The 14,235-nt window shown below is 39.9% G+C and overlaps 1 protein-coding gene across 1 annotated transcript in view; it reads left to right on the forward strand.

Moving 5' to 3' along the window:
* mei1 (meiotic double-stranded break formation protein 1) overlaps positions 1-14,235 on the forward strand; it is a gene marked incomplete at both ends in the record, with an annotated part of 76,523 nt that overhangs the window by 33,458 nt on the left and 28,830 nt on the right. Inside the window, 5 exons of the mRNA XM_080487217.1 lie at positions 1,685-1,841; positions 4,757-4,907; positions 5,936-6,121; positions 6,351-6,488; positions 6,744-6,927. Coding sequence (XP_080343343.1) covers positions 1,685-1,841; positions 4,757-4,907; positions 5,936-6,121; positions 6,351-6,488; positions 6,744-6,927 — 816 coding nt within the window. The remainder of the gene's footprint in view (positions 1-1,684; positions 1,842-4,756; positions 4,908-5,935; positions 6,122-6,350; positions 6,489-6,743; positions 6,928-14,235) is intronic.

Consider the following 14,235-nt stretch of genomic DNA (forward strand, 5'->3'; position numbering starts at 1 on the left):
TGCGTCCTCGGGCTAAACACTTCCCAGTGATGTGCAAACTGCTCAAATGGCATCCGTCACCATTGGTGTGCCTGATTCTCTATGCAAATGTGTTTAAATGGGTGAATATGACTTGCAGTGTAAACCACTTTAAGACGCTAAAGATTGTGAATATACGCTATAAATGGTGACCATTTAATATAATGTGTAAAGCACTGTAATATTCGCGCAACACACAAGAAAAATCCATTTACTAATACTCTCGGTACAACAAAAACACCATCACATAAAGTTTAGCAAACATCAGGCATTTCACAACTGATGACATTATCAAGGATTTACCCTCAGCCACGACTTGGCATGAATTCTCCGACATCCCAATTCACAAATGATTGCTCTAATGAACTCATCAGCATGTTGTCTGTTCTCATCGGTGGCTGATGGTGACGGATGACGACTCCCGAGCTTCTCCGCCGCTCCAGTTTCTCCTTGAAACTTCTTCCCAACACGACTTCATCGCTAATGTCTGCTACAGTCCCCATAAATATTCCGCAGCCCCCTATCAGGGATTCCGTTCAGTGCACAACCGTCATTTTTCTGAAATTTTGGTGACAGCCAGCTCATTGTATTAGTCTCGGCTTCATTTATATAATTACCCGGCGTGAAAATCATCACACGGATGTAGCTTTAAGGACACAGCTGAAACACCGTACACGGACATTCAGTCATTAATGTAGATCACAAATAACGGATCTTGAGGGATTGCTTTAACCTCATTTCTGTGAATACAGTTTTTATTCTATTTTGTTCACACCTCTCATCTATTCATCCTCTGACCTGCAAGTGGCTGCATTTTTAGTTTGTTTTCTGTTGGTCTCTCTCAGCTCTTTAATCCCTATCTCACGTTCTCCCGACTCTTGACTTCACCCCGCTCCTCTTGCTTTCATCCCAGCTTCTTAAAGCCTGCCCAGATATTTAAGCCATTTCACATTACAAATAGTCCGACTCTTTTATCAGAAAAATTGCCTTTGTCTCATCTCAGTCTTTCATTCTCGCTCTATTCTCATCTCTTGCGGCACCATGCATTCATATATAGTATCCTTTGCCCCCTGCACCATTCATCCAGTCTATGAAGATGAAGCACGCAGACCATTCCATGTCTTATCTCCTTTTACTGTTCCACCCTTTATGTTTCCATTCTTTTACTTGGAATTTAATGTGCTTTCCGTTGCTTCTTTACTAATCTTTAGGGACCTAATTTATGAAAACCTTATTTTAAACCCTGCTCTATTGTTTTTTGTTTTTTTTTGACAATTTGAAGAATTTTACCCCTCCCCTCAAAAATTATCTAAGCAGATGTGTCATTTTAATGATCAATATTCCCAGCATGTTTGGAGAAGCAGATAATTATAGAAGTGTGAAATCAGTGCAGCCTTGCTTTCTTTTTTTGCCCCTGAATGATTTATTTTTTTTTTTTTTTTGGAAACCATAGTTTTTTCTTTGACTTTAGGCTGTAAATACAAATTGGGTGAGTAATAGTCCTTCCTAAATGGGCCTCAGGGCCTTGTCTGCTGCATTTTAATTCATTCCATCCATCTCTCATCATTCATTGCCTCTACCCATTTTCTCTGTCCATGTAGCTACCCACTTGCCCTTTTTTTTCAGCTCTTAAACCATTTTCCCACTTGTTTTTTTTTGTGCCCAGATGTGGCAGAGGTGGAGAATCTACTGCTGTACAACCTTCCCGTCCTGTGTTGCCATCTGTCAGACTGGTCCTCTCTGCTCTGTGATTATCAAGGACCAAAGGCTGCTCGGTTCTGTTTGGTGATAATGCTCAGCCTCGCTTTTCAGCACGGAGACAGGTGATACAGTGCCCACAGTCTGGACTGGCCACTCAAACACACAGAGCATCAAGTGACAAAAATACAAACGCTTGTATACATGGAGACGCACGTTCACACAAAAGACACACAGAGCATATTTGAGGCTCTTAATAATACACACATATACAGTATATATATATATATATATATTCTTTTTAATCTGAACTTTTGCATTTGGTTTTTAAAAAGCTTTGCTGATGAATAAGGAGAAAAATGTTCTCCGCTACTATTCGCCTAGAAATTTAATTAACCAATTAATATTTTAACATCAGTAAAAAGCATTTTGCTGATCCAATCAGGGTCTGTGCACTTAAGCAGAGCATGGCTGGAATGGTTTCATAAGAGAGGCAAGCAAATCCGCGATTGCTGTCTTTATACGCTGATAACTGTGGACACTTTACACAGCTACAAAGTGTTTCTTTGATCAGTCATTTCCTGCCTTGTTTGCTGCTGAGTAGAACATCAATAGTAGTTTGGCTGGCCGCAGCACTTATCTATGATACCGTGCTGTTGGTGTTAAAATGTTTTAGTGAAGCATGATGATATCAACTGAATATTATCTTGCATCTAGTTTGGTATATTATTCTAAATATGGTGCTGGCATGGTCAAGCATTCGATGGTGCAGGAAGGCTCCTGATTCAACCCTGTTGGGCCCTTTCAGTCTAAAGTCTGCATATTCCACAGGGGTTTTCTCTCGTTCCTGCACCTTTCTCCACCATCCAAAGAAAGGGTGTAGCCTGTTCTTTACCTTGTTTTAGCTTGGGTACGGTCCAGCAGTATGCGGTTGCATTATTCTTCTCAAGTTTTCATGATGAAGACATGACATGACGATGCCTCGGAGGAAGTCATTTCCACAACTGGACTTTAACAACTTAACAACCCCCCTCCCCCCCAATTGCAGAAACCAAAGTATCACCAGCCAAAACCCTTTATTTCGTTATTTACATAACCAAAATACATGACAATATCTTCAGTAGTATCATATTTAGTCTTGGAATTGTTCCAAAGTCAATCGAGCTCAGCTTGCATGTTGCTTTCACCATCTTCCTGTTCCAGCAGTGCTGCCTTCCAGGGTATTCTTAAATACATATTTTATGACCTTCGAGAGAAGTATGTCGGCCTCTTTGGAAAGTTTAGTCTGTCCTTGTGTGGATCCTCGGCTATGCATTACCCCCCCGAGGAAGGAGATGAAAGCCGTTCTTTGCCACTGTGTGGTCTCATCAAGATTATGGGAGATGTGGCCGGAGATTTACACAGCGTGGGAGGGTTCAGGATCTGTGTGTGTGCATATGCGTGCGTACATAGTGAATGGTGTGCATGTCCTTGGCATACATTATGAGTGAGTGTGTCTGTGTTTCTTTCGGGCTGAGAAAGAGAAAGAGATAGCAGTTTTCTGACATCAACAAACCCTTGGAGCACTTTGTCTTCTTTGCTCACAGAGTTAAATCACTTTATTACCAACATACCAGAATCTGTGTGTATTAATACATCTAGACCTTCAAATGTAAAGCGTGTAAAGTGACATTTTAACAACTTTACTGGACTGAAACAATTAAATCACACACAAAAAATGCAGTTTGTTCTGACATGCTAATCAACTTTAATTCAACTTGATTATTTTTTTTTTTTGTCCTTTTTTTGTCAAAACAGCAAATATGTGTTACTTATATTTTGTATTTGCACTCTCAAGCCACTTTATTGGGTACAATTTAAAATATGAATCAACTCTGTTTTAATTTTTCATAAAGTTCATGATGTTAACTTTTATCTGAGATGATCAAGTTTGGATTCAGATACATTCCTATTTTTCATTTTGTAGTTTGTGCTGTTTGGCTAGACTGTTTTTGCAAGATTTTTTTTATAAAGCTTCATTCATACTGTAGACACAAGCAGCCCGAACCTGACTTTTTGCCCACGTGTGACTTATCAAATTTTATACGATAGTCAGAACAGCAGAAATTCCATTTTCTTTCAAATCAAATCGGTGCCTATTTCAAAAGTGGTTCTAAAATCAATACATAGCTCATATTTCTCAAAGCGACATCAGTCTGAACGGTCATTTCAACAGACTTTTATGTCATTGTAGAGAGAGAGACCTCACAATTTTGCACCAGAAGAGGCAAGAAATGGCAAGATTGCATTAAAACTGGACAAAACTTCACATCCACGTATAAATTGTGTGGTTCAGGAGCAAGCATGGCTGCACAAAATGCCAGAGTTATAACTTGGGCTCTTTTTTTTTTCTCCTCCTCTTCTTCTTCCATTCATAAGTCCTTCATAAATTTGTCAGCTACACTTGCACAGCAGCTTCATAATTGATACCCTGACAGGTTTAGCGTCTGTATTTACTTCCATACCCACAGCATGCTGCATGTGGCTTCTCATCTGTGTGAGCAGGTCTCTTCATGGCCTTGAACCGTTAACATTGCGATCACATTGGAATTACACCGTCAATAACCATGCATAAAAATGTGATTTAGAACAAATTAAGCATTAAGTTGTGCATTAGTGTGAAAGTAGCCTATTTTACTGATCTTAATAGGGTTAGAGAAGTGAGCTTGCGTTTGGAGGTTTGTAGATTTTGATCTCACAGCCGACAGCTTACTGTGGGTGTCTGAGCCAGGCCGTTGACCTCAGCCGCTCTTACTATGTGTAGTTAAGTCTAACTAAGAAAGTATCTAAAATTAAAATTGAAATTCCAACCAAATAGCTGAATCACATCGAATTATGCAAGTACTCCTAAAAACATGGCCAGTGAGTATACAACTTTAAACCCAAATGTCACTGAAACACCCCCCTGCTCCTCAACCTTCAACGTATTCAAAGGTAACATTTATGTGAGCTTGTAATATGAAAAGTAATGATGCACTGTATTTGTCTGTATTGAATCCAGGCTCCTCCCAGACCAAACCGTCTTCTCCAGTGTGATGTGGTTGTTGCATTCAGTGCAGGAGGAGGGTGACTGCTCCCTGCCTTGCTCCGTGCTCCGCTCTGCCCTCTACCTGCTGGCAGTAACGCAGGACAAGAGCCCCAGCCTTGATGGGGTAATTCACATTAGTTGACTGAACACACATTAAAAGAGTTTAAATAGCTATACCGTAATCTTCAGAGTGTAATTTTACCAATATTTCTGTACTTCTATACCGTGAGGGTTTTTACTAAATTTCACGTGATTCCCTGAGCACTTTTCTTTTATGTCATATGATAAATGTAAATAGGATGCAGCAACTAGTTTACTCATTTTACAGAGATCCTGTGAGACATGTTTTTAATACATATAATGCTGTTTATTTCACCATTTTTTAAAGGTCACAAACTAATTAAATGAAGGAACATTTTCTTCGCGTAGTTTTCAATAACATTCTTGGACTAAAATTTCAATGAGCATCCTAATATGATTCTTTTTTTGTTTTTTTTGTAATAGATTCACCTTTTGTGCCTTTATTGTTCACTTTCCTTGCGGAGACATTGTGGACAAATATTTAGTTTGCCAAAAATGTATGAATTTTCATCTTCAGTTAGTCCAATATCTACATTTACCAGTGGTGAAATATCAGCGTGAGTGTTTTATCAGGACGATGGTGCTCGGTGTGTTGACAAAAGGGAACAACATGTACTAGAGAGCTGCAGTCCGACGGAAGCTGATTCAATAGGGAGGTCATTGATGTGGAGGTCATAAAATCTTCTCAATCAAAGCTTGGCAGCTCATATTCCTCTTTTCATTCTAGATGTGTACTGTAGATGATACAGTGATAAAGAGTTAATTATGGCCCAGCCATTTTTCTAAAGCTAAGCAGAACAAAAACATTTTCTCAAAAAGATGTTTTTCTTTTCTTTTTCTTTTTTTCACTTTAAAAATCATTACATGGCCACTATGGAAGTGCTTGATAGTGTTGACTCCATGTTTGCTATGAATAGAAATAAGCAATATATTACAAGAAACCTCTTGCCGCGGAACCTCTCATCAGAATTAATTAGTTGTTGTTGTTTTTTTATTTGGATGTATGCGTTCTTCTCAAAGAAAGTACTTGGCATAATCAGTCTTTTCTTTTTTTCCATCAACCTACTCAAGGCATCTTTGAACTGCATCAGCAAGACACTCGCCTTCTGCCAAAGCTTCTCCTCCCTGTACTTCCACCATCCCGCACTCCTCCACTTCATCTGTCGCTATCCGGAGCTCGCAGAGAAATTTGGGCCCCTGGTCCTGCAGCTTTGGTTCACCAAGCCAGCGCAGCCCACTGATGCAGAGCCGGCTGTGGTAAGCCAACGTGTTTCTTTTGTGTCTGAGAACTGCTCGTTTGTGTCTGTCAATAAATACATGGTTTGAGTTCACTTCACTTCTTTCGCTCCGGAAATCATTCGCTAATTAAATTCAGTCCAACAGAGCAACTCTCATATATGCATTGGAGGATTTTTCTGAATTCTCTTGGAACTATCACAAAATTAAACTCTTGAGTGATGGAAAGATGTTTTTGTTTCATTCCTAGGTGCAGGCAGACTCAAATGCGAAAGGTGGGACAAGAGAAAGTGAGGCAGGCGAGAGTCAGGATCAGCAGCGTGACGCAGAAACTACGGCGCTGTTGAGTCTGACGGAGAAGCATCCAGCAGTCATACTGACCCTCCTGGTGAGAGTGAAATAGGACTTTGAACACCTGCACTGTTTAACACTGAAATAAAACTATTGATATCGCTTGAAAATGAAAATAGCATTTTTTGTGCCTTAGATTTTAGAAAACATTTGCCTTAAAACCTGCATGGCGTAGTTGGTGCGTAAGTTATTTGCTGCAATATGATAATTCCGGTGCCAGGAGGTATCCCAAATGAAGGTGCTCTAAAGGTTGTCAGTTTTTTTAATGGGCTGTCTTTCTGCATGACTGCAGGATATGATTTGCTCCAGGGAGGCTCCCCTCGCACGTCAAGTTGTGGGTGTGCTGGAAGTTCTCCTGCAGGGTCAAAGAGGCTACGAGGCAGACCTCTGTAGAAAACTTAAGCCAGCAATTCTGCGGGCGTTACAACGGGTCCATGTGGATAACATGAGGCACGGTCTTGGACAGACTTCACAGGGTAAGCAGCACAACCTCCAAGAGCCAATACATTTATAGGCGGGTTAAAGCATTAGCTGCACACATTCATTTGAAAAAAGCAGTAATCAGTGCAGAGATCAGTGAAACTGCCCTGCGACATGAATCAAATGATATGCAGTGAGAAAGAAAAGATAAGACAGTTTGATTCAATGTCGTTTTTCAAGTATTTGTGGTTTTTATTTTAAATCTATCAGGATACAGTATTATCAGGAAAACTTCAGCAGAGTTGATAGAAATCGGAAGAGTGGTTTTAATTTACACCTCTACCAGCTATCCTTGGGAAATCCAGAGATAAACTGCACAGTGTAAAGCCTTTGTTAGAGCGTCAAACACCTGCAGTGCAGAGATGAAGCAGCAGCGAATACTTTTTCATTTGAAGTTCTTGAGAAAAAAAATCATGGAGGGACACATATTCTGTGTGATCCTCCGTTTTATAAGCAGAACAGCTTTAACACATACTGTTTCTTAGTTGAGGTGATTGTATTTGTGTGGGATTATACATTTTATTAATACATGTGGGTCAGAGACAAGTAGGAGTTGGCATGTTGAGCTTATGAAAGCTCATTATCAAGCCTGTTCTTGAAGAAAAGAAAATTCCATTTTAGCTAATTCTGTTCAAACTCTGTTTAGTTTGCCCAAAAGGTTATATTTTTGGATTTTTTTGGGAGTCTATGACCTGAAAAGGCAGATCTGACTAAAATAAACTAGATAGTAGTAGTATTGTTGTTCAAAGAATTCGATTTTTAATATTTAATACAGTTAATATTGTGATATAGCGAAGTGTAAATTCTGTAAAATTTGTGTTGTATTGTAATATCCTTAGCATTACACGACCTTATCGGTTATGTGCCCAAACTTGTGAAGTAAGTGTGTGTGCGTGTGTGTGTGTGTGTGTGTGTGTGTGTGTGCGTGCGTGCGTGCGTGCGTGCGTGCGTGCGTGCGTGCGTGCGTGCGTGCGTGCGTGCGTGCGTGCGTGCGTGCGTGCGTGCGTTATTTCTCAGTCTTTGGTGCATTCACTGTTTTTGGAAAGAATTAAAGTATGTTAAATAAAACCACACAAAATGGACTTATTATCAAACTTACATGCTTTCATACATACTTAGTATGCACATCATAGTTTGTAATTTCATCAAAACTTTCTGAGTCTTTGCGTTAGTGACTCCACCACCTCAGAAATGCATTTACTCGCTTCACACAAACAATGATCTGTATCAATATGAATGAAAATTGTTTTGGCTTGATGCTCATTTATAACTCATGATAGCAAAGATACAGTTAATCACATCTAATGTATTGAGGTAAATCTTTCATTTAAGTGCCTCCCAGTTTGCTTTTTAACATGCGGCAGACTGTTGTGTTTCTCTGCTTCAATTTTTGGACAGCAAATAAAAGCCTGTGATGAAACTGTTCCCACCCTGCAGTACACAAGCTCACTCACGTAGCGAGAAACAACACGCAGTCACAAGTTTATGCAGTCTGCTCCTACACCGTGGGATGATATAGATCAAATGCACTCTCTTTTATTTTCTACACACACAGCAAACAATGCCTCAGCCTTCTAAACAGCCAGCCAGCAGCCACGCCTGAGTTACTTACTTTCAGATGCCCCATCTCTTCTAAGAAGAAAAAATAAATTTTTTCCCCCAAAGAAAATCTGTGTTCAGTTGATTATCTTAGACCTTCATTTATTTCCATTAATACAGTTGACAAGCAGTCGTGAAACAGACAGACTGAGTAGAGGACTGTGCCAGTATGTAACAAACAAACCGTTGCTGTGCTGCAGCTCTCGTCATCCGGAATGTAGAGTAGGGCACACGAGCATCCTGCCTTCATGTTGGGGATGAAATAATCATGGTATTGCCATGCACAGCTTTGGAAATTCACATATTGATCTTAAAGCAAGTATTTGATCAATAATTTCAACACCGCTGTAACATCTTAAACAAGTTTACTTTGAGAGAATGTTAGGCAAATATCTAAGCTCAGATGGGCTGGGTTGACTTCCATCGTGCCATGTTTATATGTTGAAGTGTCCTTGAGCAAGACTCTAAACCTTAAGTTGCTAAAAATGTGAGCTGTGTACTTTGCATGGCAGCCATCACTATTGACAAGGAAGTGTGTGCATGAAGGTGTGACTATGACAGTGTATAGTGCTTTCAGACTGCTGAAGTGAAACTGTGATCATTTATCATTTATAGACGACATAGGGTGGAAAAATAATTTAGCCGTTTTTGTCGACGGTTCTTTATAAAAAAAAAGATCTCAATGCCTGATGACTCATCTTGTGCTTAAGGGTGTTCACTAAATCTGTATCCAAGCCAATTGTTTTATGAAATGTCTGTGCCCCCCTTATATGTGTAATTCCAAGGTTTCTCTTCTACAGGTCTTGGTAATAAATGGCAGGGGTGTGAAATGGTCGTTCAGAGTTAATCGTTACCTGGAAATGTGAATGAATTCTGCAACACGCCATCTCTGTTTCATAGTTTTAGCGTTAGAGTTAATGGTTAATGTACCGGAAATATGTAAATATCCTTTAGATATCCCTTTGAGGTTTTTTTTTAGTACTGCTATTTAAATCTAAAAGAGAGTTGCTGGCTGAGCACAAACTCATCCTGCTTACAATCACAGCTCATGTGGGTTGTGAGCTATAAATACATCTACGTGTTTTTTTTCTTCTCATTTTCACCATCTACCATTACTGAATACTATAGAAGTTGGTCACCAGTTAACAAGAAAACCAGTTGATTCATAGTGACGTTAGCAGCAGTGTATTACATGCTGCTTTAATGAACCGGTAACATGAACCACACAGTATGAATGTGAGTACTTGAATGGGGTAATAATGTCCCGTGCCCATCCCTGTGGCCATAATGAATTAGCTGAGGTTAACGGACATTGGCCAAACGTCAGTAATCACCTGTTGACTGGAAAAGTAGCCAGCTTGGCCTCCATCTGCACAACCTTTCTGGCCACCATATTCAAAAGCCTTTCTAGTGTTTACCCCATTTTTGGTTGCTGATCCCTTTTGGCAGAAAGCTTAGGCTTCTTTTTTAGGTCAGATAGACTGTTTGTTTCCCTCCAATTTATTCTTGTAGTTTTTTAGCTGCTGTGCCTGCCTGCCAATTTATTACCTGGCAACTGTGGATGCTGAGATTTTATTGGGGAAATGGGCTTTGTGCCGAATGTCTCTGGCCAAATTACCAAACAGACGGTCCGCTGTGGTAGAGACATCTCTAAGTCTGATGTACAAGCTGTACCAATGTCTCAGTTTAACATGTCATCTCAATAGGCAGCAAAGTACAAAGTTGCTTGTTAGGTTAATTGCAGATTTTTATGTGTTAGTCTTGCTGTGAACTTTCTACTTGTCTAAACATTCTGCTACCTTTTGCTCTGGGTTGGATTTGGCCCAAACCCCCCTTGCAACCACAGTTTAGATAAAGCAATAGTTGTTTCCTCCGTAGCTGATGACTTGTCGTGTTTGTTTGTTTTTTGAGAAGGCTGCAATAAATATCAAACATATTGCTTCTTAAAGCAGCATGACAGCTGTACAGTGGCGTAGTGGTTTGCGGCGTTACCCCACAGCGAGAAGATCTGGACTTGATGCTGTAGTTTGAGCCTTTCTGTGTAGAGTTTGCATGCTCTTCTCGTGCACGTGTGAGTTTTCTGGGCATGTTAATGCAGCTTCCTACCTCATCACTAAAGTACCAGGAGGTGTGATTGTCAGTGAGTCGAATGTGATGTCTGCACTGGTGATAGACTGCTAATTTGTCTAAGGTGTACAGTCCCTTTTGCCTCTTGTCAGCTGTGATCAACTCCAGCTCTCCACTACCTTCAGATAAAGTATACATGAAGATGGATTGATGGGCTAAGGTGGAGGAAATGAAACCTGTGCCCGTCTGAAACAAGTAAGGAAATTTGCATTTTGCAATTTGTGTGCTGAGTATATATAGAGCTTTACGGCTCCATCAGATTCATTTTTCAAGCTCTTCGGGTATCTAGGATACCAATTTTCTTTGAAGAGAATATCTCCTGATTGTCTGTGCCAAGAGTGTGGCACAAATATCCGTTTCCGGAAATGAAGTACATTATACATTCAGACTCGTCCTAAAAAAAAAAAAGGAAATGAAAGGTTTCGCTGCCAATGTGTATAAAAAGAATAATAACATCAGAAACTGCCAGTTTGTGACAAATACATTTATGAAGGTCAGTCCATGTAAAATCTGATATTTCCACAAATAAGCAGAACATACCAAGAGTCCACATTACTAAGATCACAGAGGTTGATGAAGTTAAGGACGGTCATACAGAGACGGATAACAGATTTATAACACTGCCTGATAATACAATTAACAAAGGGTCTACGAATATAAACAAACGTCCCATGGAAATTGGACAAGGTTTAGTGTGTTCCTGGCTGCACGGTGGCACAGTGGTAGTTAACAATCTCTTTTAACAGCTCTGCACTAAAGTCATATCATTAAATGCAGGATTAACAGATTCGCCCTCAATTTCATCTGTAGTCTGCACAGCTCACATAAACTCCAACACAAAAAACCATGCAATCTCTGTGTGCAATGTTGCCTCCTGCATATTTATTACTTCACAACTGTCTTGTCCTCCAGTGTTCTCCTTTTTTATTTGATTTGGCTGTGACATTTTGGACGGAAGTGTTTTTCAAGCTGTCGGCGGTCTCATGACTGTCTGGAAACTCCTCACACTGTATGAAACAACGCCACTGATTTTAAGCCACAATTAGGTCCTGTACACGTCATGTGAAAACGCAAAAGTTTTGTTGTGTTTTAGGTGTTCCTTTACGCGACAATGGTGGTCGGGGCAACTGAAAACGCAACTTTTTGAACATGACTGCCATGGTGGGTGGAACTTTTTGACAACGCTCTGGCTTGGTCTCTTTGTCGATGAGTGAAAACACAATTCGCTGGAAACACTTGGCCGGTGTCCCAGGAAGAAACGCTGCTACTACGGATGCACACCAGGCTGTAGTAAATAGTTTTTCTGCGCAAGCGTGAGTAGATCTACATTTACAACAATGGTGACCTTCAGAGTGTCATGACTCCCAGTCCATATTCTCCTGGGACTTGGTCGTTTTTATATTTGAGGGTCAGCTGTGATTGCAATCCAACTTTGTCATCTGTCCATACGCATACTCACCATTGTTATCGTTTATGGCGTGGTTTTATTACAACTCAAACAACAGCACCCTCTAGTAGTCCTTCATGCTGACTTCAAAATTTTGGTGTTTCTACCATTTCTGTAGAAAAGGACATAGTTTTTTCTTCAAAATTACGCCGCATAAACATGGAACTTCTGTAATGAAAATGCCAAAATTATGCCTTCTCTCTCTTGAAACATTGTCGTGTAAATGGAGTCTTAAAAAGATCATCACGGTAGCTTGTCTTTCGTCTGGTTTGGCTTAAATCACTAAATGTGTTGCTGCCTAAAGGTCGCTGCTGCTGACTTGCACCTTTCACAGATGACAGGACCAGGAAAAGATCTGAGACTGTTTGATCTTGGAGAAGTCAGACCAATGCCACGTTTTTGGTATTTAATGGGTTAGAATTGGAGTCACACAAGGTGAACAATGATCAAAGAAACACAGATAGTGGAGAGCCTGGTTCAACTGTCCCATCATTCGAAAGCCCCCCTCACCCAAAAAAAAAATTAAAAAAAATAGTGCTGTCGGCTTATTTTCTACAACTGTTAGCTGTGGCAAGGGCCATGTTCCACATGAGGAGTTTGGCACGAGTAGAAACTGCCAGTGAATCAGGCTGATGTCGACAGTACATGAAATATTGAATGCAAACTTGGAGAAAACTGACGTTGCATTGAAGTGTAAATGTATGTCTTTCTGGAGTTCGCTTCAAAAACCTGAGGTGAGTAGGCTGACAAATGTAATTGGTACTTTAAATAATGATAACAAAAAAAACCAACAGTTGCCATGCGGCAATAAAACACCTATAACGGCATGTAGGTGAATTAATAGGCTTATTTGGCAAGATGTGTTTTTGCAACATAATAGAGAGCACTTAGTTTAATTATTCTCAAATACAGAAACATTTGAATGAAAACCTTTGCAGATTTATGTTGGGTGAGATATTTTCCCCGGGAGTATTTACTGTCTGAATGTCTCATTTAAAGCCTGGTTATGGCCACATTAGGAGGCAGTGAAAAAGCCGTTTAATGATATTGGATTTTTCTCTCTCTCCCTCTGTCTATTTTTAAATGTCACATTACAAAATGCTCCAGAGAAACATAAACGTTCACTAAAGTCCACTTGGAACTGGACGAAATATTTAAAAAGAAAAGGATTTAAAATCAATTTAAATGACAGTAGCCATGAGACAGCTTTGCATATTCTCAAGCATGTAGCAATATTCTGTGAAGAAATTGTTCATCATGGTTGGTTTTTCTACATAGTAAGTGTTCCGCGTGGTGGTACCTTTTCTTTTTGTAGGCCTTGCCAGGCGAATTGGGAAATTTGATGGCACAAAGTCTTTCCTGAAAACTTGCTAACTTTTAAATTGGATTGAAATTGCAGAGCGTTTCCCCCGAACACTGCTGCCGCTGATTAATGTCGGAAGGAAAGAACCATTAATCCTCTGTTAAAGCAAATTCTCCCAACATCCTCTGACAGTCCAGACTTCGGGAAGTGAGATACTTGTTTATCTAAATGGCTCGACTCTATTTATTGATTTAGTCTCCACCGACAGCAGTATTCGTTTTCCATGGGCTGTCGTAATACAGAGTTTTGGGTTTTTTTTTTTAACTCCTTGCTTGATGTTGACGGCTCTCATTCATGTCACATTCATTCTATCACCCATACATCCACCTTAATACTGTAATTGCTTTTATTTGACTCAATTAATTATTGTAATTGTTTTTGTCTTTTTTCCTAAAGATTTGATTACATATTTATATATACATACATGCTATTTCGTTGCATTCTGCTTACCCTTAGTAATCACCAAGTCACAATATATAGACTTACATCCCTGACATTGACGAATTTAAACCTTAAACCATGTCTGTAACTCTCTTATATGTGTTATTTATTCTAGTAGTTTTCTATCCCATTCTTCCATCTTCTGTAACTCAGAGTAGCTGGATCCAGTCCCAGCAGCAGGAGGCACCCCGACAGGTCGCCAGTCCATCACAGCACAAGCACAGAGAGACGTACAAACACACTCACAGTCACACCGAGGAGTAATATACAAACACCAATTATCCTTAAATACATGTTTTTGGACTGTGGGAGGAAGCCTGAGTATCT

Source organism: Lipophrys pholis, assembly GCF_963383615.2.
Source record: "Lipophrys pholis genome assembly, chromosome: 19".
NCBI classification, from domain to species: Eukaryota; Metazoa; Chordata; class Actinopteri; order Blenniiformes; family Blenniidae; genus Lipophrys; species Lipophrys pholis.